The sequence below is a fragment of the Rana temporaria genome, chromosome 10 (assembly GCF_905171775.1).
Source record: "Rana temporaria chromosome 10, aRanTem1.1, whole genome shotgun sequence".
Lineage (NCBI taxonomy): Eukaryota > Metazoa > Chordata > Amphibia > Anura > Ranidae > Rana > Rana temporaria.
Window position 1 is genome coordinate 20,290,358 of NC_053498.1, and position 22,571 is coordinate 20,312,928.

The window sequence follows — 22,571 nt, forward strand, 5'->3', positions numbered from 1 at the left end:
GTTCTTCTCTGGCTCTCTGACATTTGGCTTGGCTAACTATCCGATCTGGTTCCTGAACTGTGGCTATGTTTTGACTATGAAACATATAAAATATAGATGCGCTAATATTAACTTAAAAGGTGATAAAACGTACAAAGAAAACTAATCAGGGAGAACACTCCATAAACTGTGAATTACTAATATGTCCTTAATTAGTGCACAGTGATTTTTCACATTATATGTTTTGACTATGCTTACTCTGTTTATCTTTTTATTATTATTATTATTATTAAACAAGTGTGATTTAACTGTACTTCTGTCTTGGTCTGATTCATGGTTACTGACAGACTATAACTCTATAGCTAACCCCATGACGAATTTGCCATTTTGACAGTGTACAAAGTTGCACATTCCTACGTCTTGGCTACAAAAGGTAATCAAAGCTGAATTTCAGGTATGGCGCTGACCAATCACCTTAAGTTGGTCATATACTGATAGTTTTCTTGTTCAGTCTCAGACTGAATTGAAAAAAAACTAAAACAATCCATCCATTTTATACAGCGAGGATGAACAAATTCCCCACTGCAGCTACTGTACTTTAACAGCTGGCCCTGACAGCTGTTAAAATACCCAAACAGCGATGCAGCTGCTGTTTGGCTGAAAAATTTCTATTCAGCTTCCATCGAATGATCTACTTTTATCAAAAAGTTTCTGGACTGGGACTGGCAGGGTCACTCACTGAGCAAATTGGCCGCTACCTTGGGAACTGGCTGAAATTCACACGGTGTATGGCCAAGCCTTAGGCCTGTTCATAATCAACGTTCCAATTCATCTCCAAGGTGTTCAGTAGGGTTGAGGTCAGGGCTTTCTGCAAGAAACTCCTGCTCCTTCACATCAAACCATGTCTATATGGAGCTGGCTTTGTGCACTGGGTTAAAGAGATGGTGGAACAGCGAAGGACCTTTTCCGAATTAGTAGAAGAGTAGTAAAGTCATGGCGATACAGAAAAACTAAACTGGTACTTGGGTGAAGACAGGGTGGAACAGAGATGGGCCTTCACCAAACTGGTACAGGGGTAAAGTCATGGTGAAACAGAAAAAGGCCTTCACCAAACTGATATGGGGTGAAGACATGGTGAAACAGAGAAGAGCCTTCACTAAAGTCATGGTGTAACAGAAAAAGGCCTTCTCTAAACTGATATGGGGGGGGGGGAAACATGGTGGAACAGAGATGGGCCTTCACCAAACTGGTACAGGGGTAAAGTCATGGTGGAACAGAAAAAGGCCTTCACCAAGCTGGTACTGGGGTGAAGAAATGGTGGACCAGAGATGGGCCTTCACCAAACTGGTACAGGGGTAAAGTCATGGTGGAACAGAAAAGGGTCTTCACCAAACTGATATGAGGTGAAGACATAGTGAAACAGGGAAGAACCTTCACTAAAGTCATGGTGAAACAGAAAAGGGCCTTCACCAAACTGGTACTGGGGTAAAGACATGGTGGAACAGAGATGGGCCTTCACCAAACTGGTACAAGGTTGGAAGAGCACAATTGTCTAAAACACTTCCACTCATTGGAAACACCAGAACTCAATAATTTGGAGGGGGGTCCATATACTTATGGCCATGCCAACAGTTCTGAAGGAGCTCTTTAATAAACACACTAGTAATGCAGCCTCCATTAGTTCAAGGGCCAAAAAAACAAGCATTCAGGATTGTAATTTGACCCTCGGTGGGCCATGAGTCCAATAGCATTTGGTGCATCTCCTTTTCCTGTTAAGCCACCTTAGATGTAGCACCTTAGCAGTAGATGTAGTAGAACATTTTTGGGTACCAGGACAGAGAGTCCTCTCTGCAAAATATCTACGGCTCTTTCTTTCTATTTATACACAAGTAGAAGAGCAGTTGACAACCAGAATCATCATCTTTGACTTATCCCAATGACCCGATAAACGAAAACCTGTCTGGCCTCTATGGTTGATGCTCATTGTTACTCCTATTTAGAGGCCCTCACTCACCTCCTGGCTCCACTCATAGAATGGCTGGCGGGAGGATGCTGCGGCACACTTCACCTCCACCGTAGAGCCCTCCTCTGCATACAAGACTTCAGACATACTGGTGTACCAGGAGTGCATCTTCTGGAAGTAGATGTCCTGCAGATCTGCAGATTGGAAAGAACACAAATAAATGTAAGACAAGACAGCAAAGCACTAAATCGACAATCCGACACATAGAAACACATTCAAGTCACTTGTTATTTTGAATTGTTTTTTTTTTGCAGTGAAATCAGAGTGAGCCATTTTTAGTACAGGACAGGAGTCTGTACTCATTTTCAAGACTGAATGGAAGTCTTTAAATATGTGGGATTTTCCATCACTTCATATACTAGATAGGATGGTCACCAAAATGAACTGATAGAAATCTCCCCAGACAACAATAAAAACATGTCAGGGATTCTAAGAGCCGGTTCACACTGCGGCGGCACGACTTTGGGGGTGACTCTGCAAGTCGTTCTGAAGACGACTTCAGAGGCGATTAGCAAAATGACTTCTATATAGAAGTCAATGCAAATCGCCCCAAGCCGCCCCCAAAGTCGTACAAGAACCTTTTTCTAAGTCGGAGCGACTTGCGTTGCTCCTATTAGAACGGTTCTATTGCATAGAATGGGACGCGACTTCGTTTACTATCCAAAGCTAAAACAAAAAGGGCAGAAGATTTAATAGATGGGAAGATGAAAAAATTACTGAAGTTCCACTTTAACTGAGAAAGCCGTCCTAAAGATGAAAGCAAAACGCCCATGAAGACTCCTGGGGTGTAGGACATCATTTTGGCCTAGGCCAGAAACCAGGAAACAACTGAATAAATAAATAAAAATTAAAACAAGTAAATATAATTACTTTCCTATCTATTTTATAATACTAGCAGTATAATGATTAAATATACCGTATATACTCGAGTATAAGCCAACCCGAATATAAGCCGAGGCACCTAATTTTACCACAAAAAACTGGGAAAACGTATTGACGCGAGTATAAGCCTAGGCTGTCCATCTGTATGCCTCACTGTGTCCATGTGCATGCCTCACTGTGTCCATGCCTCACTGTGCCCATGCCTAGACTTACATTTAACATGGGAGTATATAGGGGTGCCGGGCTTTGAAAAAAATCGGTGCTTCCCGGCTGTAGGTCACCCAGACAGAAAACTTTGCACACTTGTAGAGTGGTGCTACATGTGTTCCAAGTTTGGGGTCCAGGGGACCTACGGCCGGCCGGTACCGGGTCCCCAAATTCCGGGAGATCAGGCACAAAAAGGTGACTTGAGAATAAGCCGGGGGGGGGGGGGGGGGGCATTTTCAGCACAAAAAAATGTGCTGAAAAACTCGACTTATACTCGAGTATATACGGTAGTTAGCGTTGACAGAGTTTTGTTCCACTTCGAAGCGCCAAATCAGCCATTTTTTTTAGGCTAATGTTGGACAAACTAGGGAATGGTAAGCAGCTCTGCTAAGTTTTATTTTTGTGCCTGTGTCACAATTAGGGAGATTTCCACTCACTTCCTGTCCCCGTGTCTCAGAGACAGGAAGTGAAGGCACATCCCTCTAGGGATGGTATAGACGTTTGGTTTGCCCACGTTTTTGTTCTCACACTTTTAATAACTTTAGTTAATTTATTTTTTAATTTCTTACTGTGGTAATAAAAATAGATTGCAAGCTCTTTCGCGGCAGAGGCACCGACGTGAGCGGTTCAGCGTTCTCCGCAAACGGCTGCGGCGGAAAGCGTTAAATCAATAAGTGAAATAAATCATAACAGCCCGTCCCAATGTTTCCCCGAAGCCCAAGGGGAAATAAAAAAAATAAAAAACACTTGTCGTCCCCGACCGCCATGGAGTTGATGAGTTGCTAGGGGCAACCCACATTTCTTCCCGCCAGACACTCTGACAGATGAAAATTTTATAGCAGAAAATAAACAGAATCCACTCAGCTAATTGCTTTTCTCGTATGCGTTCGATCCGCTCATCATCCTGTCACTCTGTGACTGATCCCTCCCGGGCGAGCATGTTTCTGGAGACGCGATCAGAGCGTCGGCCCCGCTCAGACGCTCATTATACACGCGGCTCCATCTCAATATTTGATGTATTTCCTGTGGCTCTTTGTGGGGCTTAGTGACATTTTGTGATCGCCCCCCGTGATATTATTCTCTGTCTCCCGCTGCTTTCATTTGGTGTATTGTTGTGTTCATCACGTTCCCGGGCCTCCCTGTGCCCTTTAGATGAAAGATGCGGCCTGCGATGTACGGCCCTGTGAGGTGTTCTGAGGGAGCCGCTTTTCCCCCGCTAAGCACTTAGACGGCTAGATACGCTATAAGAACACTATACCCCCCCTGATAGAGGTCGCTGGGGTTCTCTGTATATCTGGGCCATCGCGGCACATCCATCACTCCTGGCATTATAAAGAACAGAAGACAAACATTCCAAACAAAAACAACAATCCTAAGCCCGATATCGCTTTACTTTTTTTGTCAAATGATCCAAGACTAACATTATTCCCTAAAAGAAGAGTTCTCCGGCCTCTGAAAATTCTCAGTTTCTGTCAAAGAAATATCAGCAATGTCATTTTATAACACAGGCCCTCCTTCAAGGCCTAAACAGGTCTTAGGCCTCATTCACACAAACCTGCATTTATATGGGGAAAAAAGTATTGTTTGGACTAGGTTGACCACATTTCCGAACTGCCATTCAGGGACACCCCTGAGTCCAACGCACGCCCAAGCCTCCCCTGCGCACGCTCTGGCGCCAGCCCAAAAGATGATTTTTGATACTTTTTTTGTAAATTTTTGGAAAAGCAAACAGTGGTCACCAGTTTAGACAGGTGGTATACATTTTTTACATATATATTTTTTTATTGCCCCCACTTGTCAGCCTCATTTTTTTGCACCCACGTGTCAGCCTCATTTTATTGCCCCCATTTGTCAGCCTCATTTTTTATTGCCCCCACGTGTCAGGCCTCGTACACACGTCCGAGGAACTCGACGGGCAAAACACATCGTTTTGCTCGTCGAGTTCCTTGTGAAGCCGCCGAGGATCTCGGCGAGCCGAAATTTCCCGTTGAACAACGAGGAAATAGAGAACATGTTCTCTATTTCCTTGCCGAGATCCTCGTCGGTTTCCTCGGCCAAAAGTGTACACCCGCCCGGGTTTCTCGGCAGAATTCAGCTCCGATCGAGTTTCTGGCTGAATTCTGCCGAGAAACTCGGTCGTGTGTACGGGGCCTTAGCCTCATTTTATTGCCCCCACTTGTCAGCTTCATTTTTTATTGCCCCCAAGGGCAGGGCCCCACTTTGTAAGACTCATTTTATTACTGTGCTGTCCCCAGCCCCAGTGCCCCGACTTGTCACCTGACCTGCTCCAATCAGGTTCCATTTGCTCACCTTCTAATCTGGACTGGTCTGGTGGAGGCGGTTGAGCACCTGTCCTTGTTCCCTGGTCCAGGCTGGGGGTCCTCCCTCGGGCAGTCGGGTCGCTCGGGCAATGCGCTGTGGGAGTCGGGACGGACAGCCAAACCATAGACCTAAGCCAGCCAGCATTACAGAATGCCGCTGCCTGCTGGGAGGTCACGGAAGCCTGGAGGAATCAGGAGGTGCTCCTGACGCGGTCAGAGAAAGAGAGGAGGTGGGTGGACTGGGAGCGCAGGGCAGCACTTGCTCCTCTCGGCCTCGCTCTGAGACTCTGCGAATGTGGCGTCACTGATTGCTAGACGCCAGGCGGGGCGGCCCTAGCAACCAGTTTGGCAATTGTCTATTTGGGTGGCTGTGTGTCCTCATTTCATTCCGGGACATTGTATTGTCCCGGAATGAAGGTGCCCGGGACACAAATGAAAATTGCGGGACAATCCCGGGCAATCCGGGACACGTGGGCACCCTAGTTTGGACATTCGCTTTAAGGTCTAATTGTGGCCATACATGCGTTGATTTTATTAACCACTTCAGCTCCAGAGGATTTGGCTGCCCAATGAACGGGCCATTTTTTTATGATACGGCACTGCGTCGCATTACCTGACAATTACGCGGTCGTGCGATGCTGTACCCAAATGAAATTTTTATAATTTTTTCCCCACAAATAGAGCTTTATTTTGGTATTTGATCACCTCTGCAGTTTTTATTTATTACGCTATAAACAAAAGAAGAGGGACAAGTTTGAAAAAAAAAACACAATATTTTGTACTTTTTGCTATAATAAATATCCAATTTTTTTTTTTTTTTTAATTGTCCTCAGTTTAGGCTGATATGTATTCTTCTACATATTTTTGGTTAAAAAAAAAAAAAAATCGCAATAAGCGTTTATTGATTGGTTTGAACAAAAAAGTTATAGCGGCTACAAAATAGGGGATCGATTTATAGCATTTTTATTATTTATTTTTTTGCAGCGATCTTGGACCACCATCCTGATGATGACGTGCCCTAGACCTTGTCACAGCGTCCCCTTTATTTGTGTTACTGTGCAAGTATTTATTACAGTGATCGGAGGCCACGAGTGGGCGTTAGAGTTGTTGTTTGGGTAGGCTACTCTGGTAATTAGTTGGCCTGGATAGGACCAATTGGTCCATAGGTGGGCTTGACTGTGGCCGTGGTTAGCTTGACTGTGGCCATGGTTAGCTGTGTCTCAGAAACCTGGGTCAGAAAAATATATACGGTAAGTATGCAACAGGTATTTCAATGCATCCCAAAAGGTATTCAGTAGGGTTGATCCAATTCGATCTACTGACAAAAGAAAATTCCTCCTCAATACCCAAAGCTATCAGATAGCTCCAAGGATTAAAATTCAGCAATGTACTTCTTGTGATTAGAAGTAGCCTTATATAACCCATAACCATGTCCATAAATCTTGAAATATGGGCCGTCTTGAATATCTGTAGTTTATAAGATTTTACATTTCCTTATATTCACAGATGGAGCACAGTCTGCCAATGTGTCTACCTGCTTGAGGAAATCTCATTCCCTTATGGCAATTTTTTTTTTAGAATACAAACAATTCTAGTAATATACTCAAAGGTTTAAGAGTTTATAATTGGGTAAATTGACAACCCCATATTTTGCCCTCCCTGGTTCCCCCTTCATCAACATGCTAGTCTCTGAGCTAGGGGGCCAGGGCACCTAGCAGTAAATCTAGGATGTGCACCAGAGACCAGGCCGAGCGATGGCTGACCATAAATGTATTATCTTGTTACATTTCTTTCTTATCTAAAATCTCCAGGGAGGAAATAAATAAAGGGATTCCCCAAAAATCTTTACAAGGAAATTAAAAGGGACTTCTAGAAATGTAGGACTTTCCAGTCCAAGCCACTACACGTCATACAGCTCAGCCTCCTCCACTTCTGCAATCCTCAGTGCCTGTTTGTAAATTTTCATAATGCTGCATCCCTATAAAGGAATGGTTGGATGTCCTGCCACCCACAGTTCTCAGTAAGATAAGTGCATCCAAGTTTCTAGCTCATTAGTCGTGCCCATTGACCATTACAAGTGGTGTAGATTGATAAACAATGAGACTGAGGGAGCACTCACTACACACTAAACGCTTTCCCCGACTTGTTTATTCCCCGACTTAGTTGGGATAGGCGGTACACTTTGGTGGGGGTGGGTCAGCCATGCCCCTGTGACCTTTGACCTCTGGGAACCTGCCTTCTGACCTTTGACCTCTGGGGGAGGTCCCTGTTCCAATTCCCGAATCCCAGCCTTATTCTTCAATGGGGAACCCTAAACCTAACTCATGGTTGAACTGAATGTGCCCAAATTTGACTGTCCCCCACCACAATCCCTTGGTGGTCTACACTCACACTGGGCTTTAAGAAAGTGTTCCCAGGCACAATAACATCATCACCTCTGCCAACCAGACAACAGTGATCCCTGTGTCTGTGCTCAGTGATCTAAGAGTTCTAAAGTGAACCGTGCCCAGGACCACCTTTTCCAAGTGATCCTGGGAATGGTAAGCTTAACTAACTGTTCCCCCATCCCGATTCAGAGCGCTTAAACGCTGGAACTCGGGCACTGGGGTACCCAAAACATGCAAAAAGCCATGAGGTGCCTGATTTACTGAAGGCAAACAGGCTGCTCACTTTGCAAGGGAAGTTGCCCCAAAGAATAATCAATGATATTAAAGCGGAGCTCCACCCAGAAGTGGAAGCTCTGCTTATCTGCCCCCCCCCCATCTGGTGCCATATTTGGCACCTTTCTGGTGGGAGGGGGAAGCGGGTACCGGTTTTTGACAGGTACCTGCTCCCACGTTTGGGTAATCTCACCGCAGAAGTTCGGCCTCCCTCCAGCTTCCATTTACAAAGTACAGCGCTCTTCGCACATTGCGCAGTAGAGGTCCAGCTGTGAAGCCGAAAGGCTTCACAGCCGGTTTACCTTACAAGCAATGGCGGCGGCAGCACCCAAGTGCCGATGGAAACATTGGCTGGGATGAAGACACCTCTGGTTTCCTGTACAGGTGAGTGAACTATTATTAAAAGTCAGCATCTACAGTATTTGTAGCTGCTGACTTATTTGTTTCTGAAGGAGGCTGAACCTCCTCTTTACGTTTCACTTTACAAAGAAAAGCCAATCCCATGCAAGTAAAATAAAAATAAATTTATATTTGCTTTCACACAATAGGATGATGGCAGTCAACTGAGCTTCATCACATTCACTAAGCTCTTGGACAACTTCACATGCAAAGTGAACAGTTTAATTGCCTTCGGTAAATCATCCCCGACATGTCAATATCCACTCACAACCAGGGCTGTGGAGTCGGTAGATAAATGTTCCGACTCCTCAGTTTTATGTACTTCCGACTCCGACTCCCCGACTCCGACTCCTCTGTATTAATATGCGAATGTATTTTATACATTCCTTGAGGGAAAGAAACGCAACTTACCACAGGACTACTGGCTGGGAAGCCAACAGTCTACTGTGTTGCACAGTTTAAGCAAAAGACAAACACAATGAAAACAATCAAGTGGCTGGATAGTAGCAGCAGGCATAAACATCAGGAACAGGATCTTTACCAGTTCAAAAATACAAACCACATTATTTGGTTGTTTTAGAACAAAAACAAAGCTTATCTATAATGAACCAAAAACAAAATCTGTAAAACCTAGAAATGGTTTATATTAATCTTGAAATGTAGTTATAGGCTTAGCAAATGCAAATCAATTCAATGTAGAGTTCTAAGGAAGAGAATTGCCTCTGCCAGATCCTCTTTCATAGAGGCTCTTAAGTCAGACTTTATTATTTTTAGGGCTGAAAATAATCTTTCGACACCGACTTGGGTGGATGGCATTGCAGTAACTATTCTGGCCACATCACTAACGATCTCTGGATAAACCAGGATGGCTTCTTCAACAGTAAGTTTTGATGAGCGATCATACTTTTCAACTTCTTTTAGTGCTTTATAAAACTCCTGTTGGAATTTTTTTTTTGGACACTTACTGGTTCTCTAACATGCGTTCCCTGTAAAAGCAGAACACAACACTATGGAAAGTATAAGTATTGCAGCTCCTAATTGTGCGTTGCGTGCCATATAGTGAAGCACATGAAAAGCATGCTTCTTCACGGTCACTTAACGTGTTCGTTTTGCGGTTACGTGAGGCACTGCATGCATTGGTCTTTATTCTTACAGTAGAGAAGTCATTAATTATAACTTTTTGTGAATTGGGACATTAAAACTTGCTTTTTTTTTTTTTATTCCAATTTAAATTTAGTAGGAGTCGGAGTCGGTGCATTGTTTGCCGACTCCGACTTCAGGTACCCAAAATTTCCCCCGACTCCGACTCCACAGCCCTGCTCACAACTGAACCACTTTGGCTGGACCAGCCGTTTAATTAAAGTTTAGTGTGAAACTCAATTAAGTGAAAACTTGCACTCCAGAATGAAAAGCCATCCTTTAAGCCAGCTACCGTATATACTCGAGTATAAGCCGACCCGAATATAAGCCGAGGCACCTAATTTTACCACAAAAAACTGGGAAAGCGTATTGACTGGAGTATAAGCCTAGGGTGTCCATCTGCATGCCTCACTGTGCCTCATTTTGCCTCACTGTGTCCATGACTAGACTTACGTTTAACATGGAAGCATATAGAAAGGGGTTCATGGCTTTGAAAAAATGTTGTTCCCCGGCCGTAGGTCCCCCAGACAGCAAATGTCACTTGTAGACAAGAACTGGGGCTACATGTGTTCCAAGTCCGAGTACGGGTCTCCAAAGTTACCGGAGAAATGACCGTTTAATATGGGAGTCTATGGAAGGGGTGCCTGACTTTGAAAAATTGGTGCTCCCCAGCCGTAGGTTCTCCGGACAACAAACTTTGCACACTTGTAAGTTGGGGTCCAGGTGACCTACGGCCGGCCAGTACCAGGTCCTCAAACTCCGGGAGATCAGGCGCAAAAAGGTGACTCGAATATAAGCCGAGGGGGGCATTTTCAGCACCAAAAAATGTGCTGAAAAACTTGGATTTTACTCGAGTACATACGGTAATTACGAAGGATAAAAGGTTAAAGAGTTACAATATCCAACAGTGATATTTCACCGGCTGGTGGAGTCAGCTTGGCTGAGTTACCAATGGCCTTCTTATGACTTTTGTGGCCTTCAGTGACGACAAGTCTTGCCACCATACATTTCCCAACTTTTCCTATCAGCCATCTTACCCTTGCATCTTCCAGCTCCTCCAGCTACATTTTCCATAATAACAACTACAAATTCCAGCAGGGATTGTAAGAACACATTAGAACAATGCAGACCCAGGAACTCAGCACAGAGGGCCAGATTTAGGTAGAAGTGCGGCGGCGTAACGTATCGTAGATACGTTACACCGCCGCAAGTTTTCATCCCAAGTGCCTGATTCACAAAGCACTTGCGATGAAAACTACGCCGGCGGCCTCCGGCGTAAGCCCGCGTAATTTAAATGGGTGTGTGCCATTTAAATTAGGCGCGCTCCCGCACCGGACCTACTGCGCATGCTCCGTTTCGTAACTCCCGCCGTGCTTTGCGCGAAGTGACGTCATTTTTTTGAACGGCGACGCGCGTAACGTAATTCCGTATTCCCGGACGGCTTACGCAAACGACGTGAATTTTTAAATTTCAACGCGGGAACGACGGCCATACTTTATACAGCAATATGATTGCTGTGTAAAGTTAAGGCACCAAAAACGACGACTAACTTTGCGACGGGAAACTAGACTAGCGGCGTCGTGGATCGCCGTAACTCCTAATTTGCATACACGACGCTGGTTTACGACGCAAACTCCCCCCAGCGGCGGCCGCGGTACTGCATCCTAAGATCCGACAGTGTAAAACAATTACACCTGTCGGATCTTAGGGATATCTATGCGTAACTGATTCTATGAATCAGGCGCATAGATACTCTGAGAGATACTCCGTCGTATCTGAGATACTCCGTCGTATCTCCTTTGTGAATCTGGCCCAGAAATCTTAACTTTCTTAAAAAAAAAATCCATTTTGAATGGACTGACCCTTTAACTACCACCATCAAATTTTGGATTGGCATCAAGTCATGATGTCAGAAATCATCAGAAATCTTTATACTCACAGATTACGGGGACAGTGAAGTTTTCAGATACTTCTGTGGTGTCATTCCCTGTGCTCACACAGCGGTATGGCCCAGTCTGCCACTCAGAAACGTCGTTGAGTTCAAGGAGCAAACGACCGTCAATGCGTGAAATGTTGACATTGTAGAACCAGCATCTGAGATACCGACTGGCGTCCAGCTGAAACCAACTTCTCATCCACTAATGGAGAAGAAAGAAAACTCAAAATTATAAATTTATAAACAATATCAAGATCTTTATGAAAGTGGGAAAAAAATGGTGTTGCATTGGACACTGGGACTGGGCAATATTTTTCACCTGGTGTTTATATCAAATTGAGGGCATCAGACAGGGGCACCATTAGAAATTACAGGACCCTATTCAAGGTCCCACAACATTTAAACCCTGCCCACTCCCTGTGCAAGCAGGAATACATTGCATGCACTCCCTGACAAGTGGGCCTTGGTTTGCTGACCCCTGCATTACGTCATTACAGTAACCGCCCACGAACCACAAGGATGGAGGTTTAGGTAAAATAAATCACATTCCCATACACACAGACACAGGCCTAGATTCACGTAGGGCGGCTTTACGCTGTGCGGGCGCAGCGCATCTTATTTAAGATATGCCGCCGCTACTTAGAGAGGCAAGTGCTGTATTCACAAAGCACTTGCGTCCTAAGTTACGGCGGCGTAACGTAAATCGGCCAGCGTATGCGCGCGTAATTCAAAGTAGGCAGGTTGTGGGTGTGTTGTATTTAAATTAAGCGTGACCCCATGTGGATGCATGGCCGAACGAACGGCGCATGCGCGCGCATGCTCAGTATCACGTCGTATTTACGCTCAAAGATACGCCGGCTCAATGCCTGTGACGTGAAGGTAACCTACGCACAGCCCCATTCACGTACAACTTACGTAAACGACGTAAAAAGATACGCTTGTTCCGACGTCCATACCTTGCATGGGCTACGCCACCTAGAGACCTGCTTTATCTTTACGCTGGCGTATGTCTTACATAAACGGTGTAACTAATTGCGACGGGCGTACGTACGTTCGTGAATTGGCGTATCTTGCTCATTTACATATTCAACACGGAAATCAACGGAAGCGCCACCTAGTGGCCAGCGTAAATATGCACCCCAAAATACGACGGCGTAGGAGACTTACGCCGCTCGTATCTTGGCCAAATCTATGCGTAACTGATTCTATGAATCAGGCGCATAGATACGATGGCGGCCATTCAGACTTACGACGGCGTATCTGGAGATACGCCATCGTAAGTCTTTGTGAATCTGGGCCACAGTGTGAAAAATTCTTTGTTCTACAAAAAACAATTAGCAGGTATACATGTCATTATACCTTTATATATATCCATCGATCGATCGATTCAGGTTTCTACCTTTCCTTCTTTCACATGCCCGAATTTATACTGTTCTCTACATTTACATGCAGACCAAACGTCCACCAAAATTGCCACCAGTTGGAACAAAGTATAATGGTGGCCATACACTCTTTGATCAATTTATTTTCCAATCAATCCTTCCCGATAATCAATTTATAGTAAACAACCAAAATGATTTTCGATCAACAGTTGGAAGATATAACGGCATGGTGTGAAGAGGTTCCTGAATTAGATAGTGAGGACTGGGAGGATATCTGGGAATATCCTGTTACAATTAGTATCCGTCAGGGACTGCTTAAGGCTCTACACAGAAAATTATTTTACCCCACAGAGATTGCATGGATCCGGCTGCCTCTGCCCATATATTTTGGTCTTGTCCAGTAATCCAGTAATTTTTGTTTATTGTTTTTCATACACTGTAGTTCTCAATGCTCCTGAGGAAGTGGCTCTGATCCACGAAACATGTAGAGCAACCCTTGAGCAACTCCAACAATTGTCAAGATCTTTATGGTGTTGACCCAAGCAATATCAACTCTAACCGCCACGCCCTGTTGCGACAGTGTCATCAGCGTTCTAAGTTTATACCTGTGGTTTCCGTCACCCGGTCTCATATTCTGACATTTTGTTCTTGTTTTTACTTATTCTTGTGTTTTATATGCTTCACCAGATGTAACTGACATCTGCGAATTATATTTATCTGTAAATTATTAAAAGTCATTTTTCATATTTCTAAATAGTGCCTATGAAGCCCATCTTTTCTACTACATTTCTCCGTATACAAGAACACACATTTCCAATGTAACTGAATATTTTCATACATACTTTATGTTCTATCAAAGTTGCTTCAAATATCTAAGAAATTCTTTTTTTTTCAATAAAAACTTTGTAAAAGAAAAAAAAGAAGAAAGAAAAAAAGGGCCAAGTCAACAGTCAAGAGGCTACAAGTTTCACATGATGGCATCACTTTCTAGAAGAACTAGACGAATGTTTATATCAAATTAGCTGAGGAAGAAAACTGAGGGGGAGGTGCAACCATAGCTATGCAAAATAAAGTCTTGCAAAATGTGGCCAGACCGGTTAAAACCACATTGCCGTCACCAATTCAGCCACACTTTCCATGCAACCAAGAATCTGAGTGATTAAAAGCACCTCAAAAACAGAACTAAACTCGCTCAATCTACATTAACCAAGTCTAGTTTCTATGCTGCTAGCATTAGCGCACGCTAATCCCCCCCATGTGGTGCAGATTCCGCATTTAGACCCCTGATATTTTACCAAAGCCCCCTAAAGGGGGCACTTAAAAAAAAAAAAATTTATTGTAAAAAATAATAACAAATAAAATAATAAAAACTACTGACAACAATCTCTGCCCTATTGACACAATCTATTGCTCTACTGACTTTTTCAATCACTCGCTGTCAATTACAGTCAGTGAGCCAATCTGGAGACGGTGGGGGAGGGACCGAGCAGCAGCTCTGTGTCTAAATGGACACATGTAGCAGCGGCACAGCTCTGGTGCCCCCATAGCAAGCCGCTTGCTGTGGGGGCACTCAGCAGAAGAGGGGCCAGGAGTACCAAGGGACCCCAGAAGAGGAGGATCCGGGTTGCTCTGTGCACATAGCAGGTAAGTGTAACATGTTTGTTATATTTAAAAAAAATTATATTTTATTTTAGTTAATACCACGTTGAGCTCCGCTTTAACCCCCTTTATTTAAAGCTTTCCTTGTGCTCACTAAATGAAGAGATGAGGAAACCAAATAGTATAAAAAGCTGCAAGCAATGGTTTGTGCCGGCTAGAAGGGTAATCAAATTACAGCTTCAATTTTATTTCAGTTCTCCAAATTAAATAATCCCTCCTTAACCTTTATCCTTGGGGACCATTCACACCACTGACGCACAGATTTTTTCATTCCCTGACATTCAGGTGGAACTTTCGGGAAATGCGCAATTTGGCATTCCTGATGTCACAGTACACAGCAACAGTGTAATCTTTCAAAAAGGTGCCACACATTACTAAGTGTCATGACTTAAAGGGATTGTAAAGGTTTGTTTTTTATTTTCTAAATAGGTTCCTTTAAGCTAGTGCATTGTTGGTTCACTTACCTTTTCCTTCGATTTCCCTTCTAATTTTTTTTTTCTTTGTCTGAACTTCTCACTTCCTGTTCTTCCTCAGTAAGCTTTCCCCCATCATCCGAGCCGTTCTGGCTGGGGGTTAGTCAGCGTGCTCGCCCCCTCCCTTGGCACTACCCCGCAGGGATGAACACAGCGTCTCCCCGCAGGGATGGAGTCCCAAGGGAGGGGGCGAGCACGCTGACTAACCCCACAGCCAGAACGGCTCGGATGATGGGGGCAAGCTTACTGAGGAAGAACAGGAAGTGAGAAGTTCAGACAAAGAAAGACAAAAATTAGAAGGGAAATCGAAGGAAAAGGTAAGTGAACCAACAATGCACTAGCTTAAAGATGCTTGATCCACTTTAAGTCAGATGGAGAGGAGAAGCTTGTAGACCAGTTGTGGTCAATGTTCTTGGTGATCTCGTCCCTGACATCGCCAAAAGACTGCAACTATTATTCAGTGACTAGAATTCTACAGAAAACGTACTTTAGACTCATGGGGCCAGATTCACAAAAGAGATACGAGGGCGTATCTGCTGATACGCCGTCGTATCTCTGTTTCTATCTATGCGACTGATTCATAGAATCAGTTACGCATAGATAGCCAGAAGATCCGACAGGTGTAATAGTTTTACACTGTCGGATCTTAGGATGCAATACCGCGGCCGCCGCTGGGGGCCGTTTGCTTCGTAAACCAGCGTCGGGTATGCAAATTAGGAGTTACGGCGATTCACGATGGATTTTCGCGTTCGCTACGTCGCCGCTAGTCTAGTTTCCCGTCGCAAAGTTAGTCATTTTAGGTGCCCTTACTTTAGTCAGCAAGCGTATTGCTGTCTAAAGTATGGCCGTCGTTCCCGCGTCGAAATTTAAAAATCAACGTCGTTTGCGTAAGCCGTCCGGGAATACGGAATTACGCTACGCGCGTCGCCGTTCGAAGAAATGACGTCACGGCGCGCAATGCACGACGGGCGTTCGGAAACGGAGCATGCGCGGTAGGTCCGGCGCGGGAGCGCGCCTAATTTAAATGGCACACGCCCATTTAAATTGGCCCGCCGGCATAGGTTTTCATCGCAAGTGCTTGGTGAATCAGGCACTTGCGATGAAAAATTGCGGCGGTGTAACGTATCTACTTAACCCCTTCACTGCCATTGTCATTTTCACAGTAATCTGTCATTTTCACAGCGAAAAGTGCTATAAAAATGCACTAAGGTCCCAAAAATGCGTCAAAAGTGTCCGATGTGTCCACCATAATGATTGCCGCCACTAGTAAAAAAAATGTTTTATATAAAAATGCCATAAAACTATCCCCTATTTTGTAAACACTATAACTTTTGCGCAAACCAATCAATAAAACGCTTATTGCGATTTTTTTTACCAAAAATATGTAGAAGAATACGTATCGGCCTAAACTGAGGAAAACATTTTTTTTATATATTTTTGGGGATATTTATTAGAGCAAAAAGTAAAAAAATTGAATTTTTTTTTTAATTGTCGCTCTATTTTTGTTTATAGTGCAAAAAATAAAAACCGCAGAGGTGATCAAATACCACCAAAAGAAAGCTCTATTTGTGGGGAAAAAAAGACGCCAATTTTGTTTGGGAGCCACGTTGCACGACCGCGCAATTGTCAGTTAAAGCGGCGCAGTGCCGAATCGCAAAAACTGGCCAGGTCCTTTACCTGCATAATGGTCCGGGTCTTAAGTGGTTAATAACAGTATTCCATTCCATCCCAGAGGAGGTGGTCACGGGCCACATCAAAGGGCTCCGCGGACCACGGGCCACTGGTTGGGCACCCCTGCCCTACAGCCTACTTTTGCTACAGCTAGAATCTTGATAAAAGAAACAGTAGAACATAAAAAAAAAACTAAGCACAGAAAAACTAAGAACGTAGAAAAGAAATAAACCAGCCATTTAACCACTGGAAGCCTGCCCAAAGAAGGACTGCATGTGGCCCCTGGCCACAGGTTGGGCACCAGGGTTGTAGGGTGGTGGCGAGGTCTTGGTCTTTAAAGCCAGCCAACCATAAACACCATGACAAAAAGCTGAAAAACAAAAACTCGATGCGTAGCATAGCAGAGCGAACAATAAACAAGCTAGTGACTGAAGCATTTTCCTGTTTGGGCAAGATGCCATGTAGATAAAGGAAACTTCTAGAAAAAGAAAGCCATGTGATCAGCTTTACAACACTTCCTCCAACAGGCTGGTCACGCACATCTCTTGTACTCTTCAATTTGCCTCCTATGACTTTAAACAGTACAAGATGGGAGTTTCCAGGATTATGAAAGGCAGGAAAGTGAAAGTGGTGGTATATACAATGTTTCTGCCATGTCATGCTTGTTATTAAGAAAAGTATATCGCAGAGCAGGTCTCAAAACTTTTTAAACTTTTTTGTCCTTCAGAATTTACGGGGGCCGGACTGTGGCCAGTGGGAGGGGAAAATGTCCAAGCGTCAATGGGAGTAAACAATGCCTCAAGCTGGGTTGTGAGTGGGAGAAAATCGAATTGCATAGCATCTGTAGTCAGACGGAGGAGGAATAGTGTCCCATCCCGTGGCGGCTGGTGGTCACATTTTTTTGGGGGGGGGGGCGCAAAAAAAAAAATTGCAGCCTCACTGTGCCCATCAAATGCAGCCACTGTGCCATCAATTGTCACCACTGTGCCATGCCATCAAACGCAGCCACTGTGCCATCAATTGTCACCACTGTGCCATGCCATCAAACGCAGCCACTGTGCCATGCCATCAAACGCAGCCACTGTGGCATCAATTGTCACCACTGTGCCATGCCATCAAACGCAGCCACTGTGCCATCAATTGTCACCACTGTGCCATGCCATCAAACGCAGCCACTGTGCCATCAATTGTCACCACTGTGCCATGCCATCAAACGCAGCCACTGTGCCATTAATTGTCACCACTGTGCCATGCCATCAAACGCAGTCACTGAGCCATGCCATCAAACGCAGCCACTGTGTCATGTCATCAAACGCAGTCACTGTGCCATGCCATCAAACAAAGCCACTGTGCCATCAATTGTCACCACTGTGCCATGCCATCAAACGCAGCCACTGTGCCCCTCAATTGTCACCACTGTGCCAATTGTCACCACTGTGCCCTTTAATTGTCGCCACTGTGCCCATTGTTGCCACTGTGCCCTTTAATTGTTGCCACTGTGCCCATTGTCGCCACTGTGCCCATTGTTGCCACTGTGCATGTCACTGTGCCCTTTAATTGATGCCACCATGCCCTTTGTCACCACTGTACCCATTGATGCCACTGTGCCCTTTGTCGCCTCTGTGCCCATTGTCACCACTGTGCCCATTGTTGCCACTGTGCATGTCACTGTGCTCTTTAATTGATGCCACCATGCCCTTTGTCACCACTGTACCCATTGATGCCACTGTGCCCTTTGTCACCTATGTGCCCATTGTCACCGCTGTGCCCTGTAAAATGCACTTTCCTTTTTGCTTCCACGTCCCTCAATGTCCTCTCCCGCCCTCGATGACGCTTCAGCCAATCAGGTTACCGATAACCAGAATCAGTGACCCTAATTGGCTGAGACGGCCGTCAGTCTTATCCAAGGGACGCAGCCCCCATACGTTTCGAGGTTAAGACATCCGGGAGCCGAGGGGCTGTACTCGGAAAGCCTATCAGAGCCGCTGGCTCTGATAGGCACTTCCGCACAGCCAACCAGCTGCCGTTATTCAGGTATCCGGCTCCCTATGTCCGGCTATCCGAATAGACCAGCGGCAGCTGGCCACAATAACATACATTCATGCAATGCATGAATGTATGTTATTTGCGAGAGCCAGAGGGGGCGGCGCTGCAGAACGACATTCTTAATGTCTTAAAGGGCCCTATTTTTTTATGACTACAGGGGGGGGGCGGCACCCGGGCTCACCCTATGGACGGGCCGCCACTGGTACCATCATTGGTGTCAGTAGAAGGAATAGTGCCCCAGCATTGGTATCAGTGGAAAGAATAGTGAACCATTGTTGGTGTCAGTGGGAGGAAGAGGGTTCCATCAATGGTAACAGTGGGAAGAATTGTGCATCACTGTTGGTGTCAGTGGGAAGAATAGTGGATCATTGTTGGTGTCAGTGGGAGGCATAGTGCACCATTGTTGGTATCAGTGGAAGAAATTGTGCCTAATTATTGGTGGAGGTGGAAGAAATTATGCCCCACTGTTGTCAGTAGGAGGAATAGTGCTTCGTATCAGTGGGAGCAATAGGGCCCCCAAAGACCACAGTTTTGAGACCACTGCCAGAGATATCATGCACACTGATGGAATTTATAAGTATGCCCATCAACGCTGGACTTTGCTACCAGAAGCTGTAAAATGTTGTCTGTAGGCATGTCAACTTTTCTTTAAGCCACCTCCGTCCTTGCAAAGAAGGTTGCTATGCAGCCCTAAATGAGTTATTCACTGGTGGTTGAGCATGGGCAGAATGACCATCAATCATTCATGAATGAGTGAGGGCTGGTCATTCTGCCCATGAGCAGTTGTCAATGATCGACTCAAGAGTACTACCCTCAGGGTTGACATGTGGCGCCACCCGCAGATTACACAAGATTATTGACTTGTCAGTCCTGAGAAGCGGTCCCCACCAATGATGCCGACTGCCTCCTAGCAACAGAGGACGCAAGGTGGCTTGGGCCACCTGCCTTCTAGCTCCTGACACCTAATGCACTTTGTTGTTGGGGGGCAGGTGACTCCAAGAAAATAAATAAATTGTAACCTTGAGCAATGAGAAATTTCTGCCTCTCGTAGAAGTAACCACTGACACCAAGGATCTTTTTAGTTATCTGTAAGGGGATCTTTCCACTGACCAGCAGGCAATGTACCATGAATTGCAGATATAGAAATTATTAGTAGGGTTTACATGAGACGGGAATGTAAATTTAAGTGTTCCTTGGAGTTAAAAGGGTTGAGGAAGGCTGGGCCAACAGGCGAGGAAGGCTGGGCCAACAGGCGAGGAAGGCTGGGCCAACAGGCGAGGAAGGCTGGGCCAACAGGCGAGGAAGGCTGGGCCAACAGGCGAGGAAGGCTGGGCCAACAGGCGAGGAAGGCTGGGCCAACAGGCGAGGAAGGCTGGGCCAACAGGCGAGGAAGGCTGGGCCAACAGGCGAGGAAGGCTGGGCCAACAGGCGAGGAAGGCTGGGCCAACAGGCGAGGAAGGCTGGGCCAACAGGCGAGGAAGGCTGGGCCAACAGGCGAGGAAGGCTGGGCCAACAGGCGAGGAAGGCTGGGCCAACAGGTGAGGAAGACAGGGCCAACAGGTAAGGAAGGCTGGGCCAACAGGTGGGGAAGGCTGGGCCAACAGGTAAGGAAGACAGGGTCAACATATAAGGAAGGGGAGGCACAACCTCAACACTGCAGTCTATTAGCTAGATTCAGAGAGGTTTACGCCGTCGTAACTCTGAATCTAAGCCGTCGTACATTTAAGTGTATTCTCAAATTGAGATACACTTAAATGTAGCTAAGATACGAGAGCCTGCGCCATCGTATCTTAGCTGTCTAGTTCCGCCGGCCGGTAGAGGCGTGAACGCCGATTTACGCCTAGAATGCGTAAATCAGCGAGATACGCCTATTCACGAACGTACGCTTGCCCGTCGCAGTAAAGATACGCCGTTTACGCAAGGCATTTTCCGGCATAAAGTTAGTCAAACAAAAAGCTGGCCTAGCCAATGTTAAGTATGGACGTCGTTCCCGCGTCGAATTTTGAAAATGTTACGTCGTTTGCGTAAGTCGTCTGTGAATGGGGCTGGACGTAATTTACGTTCACGTCCAAACCAATACGTCCTTGCGGCGTACTTTGGAGCAATGCACACTGGGATATGCGCCGTTCGTTACAAACGTCAATCACGTCGGGTCACGAGTCATTAACATAAAACACGCCCCCCTGTTCCTCATTTGAATTAGGCGCGCTTAGGCCAGCCCATTTACGCTACGCCGCCGTAACTTAGGAAGCAAATGCTTTGTGAATACAGCACTTGCCTCTCTGACTTACGGCGGCGTAGCGTATATGCGATACGCTACGCCGGCTCAAAGTTAAGCCAGTCTTTCTGAATCTGGCTGAGACCTGCAGTGCTTACATCCAATCGGCCTGGAAGTACAGTGGGAGCTCCTATTAATTCCATCTCATAAACTAGCAGGTTTGACAGATGTAGAATAAAGCCTACATGGCAGGAGTTTGCTTTTGAAGCACAGCAAGGTTTAACAACCCTAACCCTGGTTAAGTTTATCACGACCGAGTTGGGTTTTAATGCTCCGCAATCAACTCGTCTTTTATTGACGTCTGTTCAGCAAGTCTTAGAAAAATGGGCACTTTTTTTGTAAGACTTCTGAACAAGCGTCAATAAAGACGAGTTAATTGCAGAAGATTAGGGTGTGCTGGCAACATATTCTTATCTGAGAAAATTATATGTCGCCATCACTTATTCAACATCAAAAATATGCAATAAAAATAAAGGAAATCTTCACTTTTGTTAAAAAAAATTAAAATAAAAAAAACGATATGACTATACAGCATTTACATTTTCCAAATGTATTGTTAAAAATTCCATTTCCATAAGGAATGGTTTTCTAAAAACCGAAATAAAAAACACATCAGCTGTACACTTGTCTCTCCTATACCTCAGCTATTCCTTCCAGCCACTGAGTAAGTAAAATCCATGATTCTCCTAAATATGGTGGATGCAGGGGAGGGCTGGGCCCGGGGGGAAGGGTGGCAATTGCCTCCCAGGCCGCCCTGACTTATGGCAGGCAGCCGCTGTCCGCTACCATTTTCTTTTTTTTCTGGTCTAGGAAGTTGGCAGGGACCGGCTGAGATCACTGTGGTGAGAGACCCTGACACCATAGCTGACCCCCCCCCCCCCATACACGCCATGTAACCTGCCCCAGTTATCAGGCTGCATTGATAGGCACTGGAGTTGACTGCACTGGTAAGGCTGCATTGAAAAACCAGATGGGCCTGTGAGCTGATTCGGCGGTTCAATGGGCCAATTGACTGAACCTGCCCCCCAGGCCTAAGGTTGCCAGCCCTCCCCTGGGTGGATGTAACTCACTTCGGGCCCTTGCTGCCCCCCTCCATGGTGGATCACTTTCCAGAGGGTGGTTGGCAGGCGGTGAGGCGGCAATATGTCAATATATAAACCTAAAAAGGCCCAACTACTGTGCTGTAACCATGTTAATTGCATGTGGTTGCAGGCGGTTGTGGCACAGCGCTAAATAAATGATTTGTGTTTGGCGGCAGTATTGCTTTTTGAATGTGACATGCCCTGAGCGGCTGCATGCCCTTCTTTAGGTGGCTAGCCAGGGAGCAGTAAAGCCACAGCACAACTGTTTTCCTTTAGGGGCCACCTGTGTGTATAAGCCCTTCTTGTGACAGAACTGGTGCCTGGAGATTCCACTGTCATGTCACTGTCCGCTCTGTGTAAGCTCTGACTAGAGGGACTCTTAGAGGGGGCCTCTTTCCTCTCCCGTCTGAACCAGGGATGGTTCGATGGCTCA

At 45.5% G+C, this 22,571-nt stretch overlaps 1 protein-coding gene across 1 annotated transcript in view; it reads right to left on the minus strand.

The window, feature by feature from the left end:
• LOC120916394 (basal cell adhesion molecule-like) overlaps positions 1 to 22,571 on the minus strand; it is a 77,034-nt gene that overhangs the window by 10,532 nt on the left and 43,931 nt on the right. Inside the window, exons 3-4 of the mRNA XM_040327348.1 lie at positions 11,551 to 11,749; positions 1,994 to 2,136 (exon numbers count right to left, since the gene is read on the minus strand). Of these exons, the coding sequence (XP_040183282.1) occupies positions 1,994 to 2,136; positions 11,551 to 11,749 (342 nt within the window). The remainder of the gene's footprint in view (positions 1 to 1,993; positions 2,137 to 11,550; positions 11,750 to 22,571) is intronic.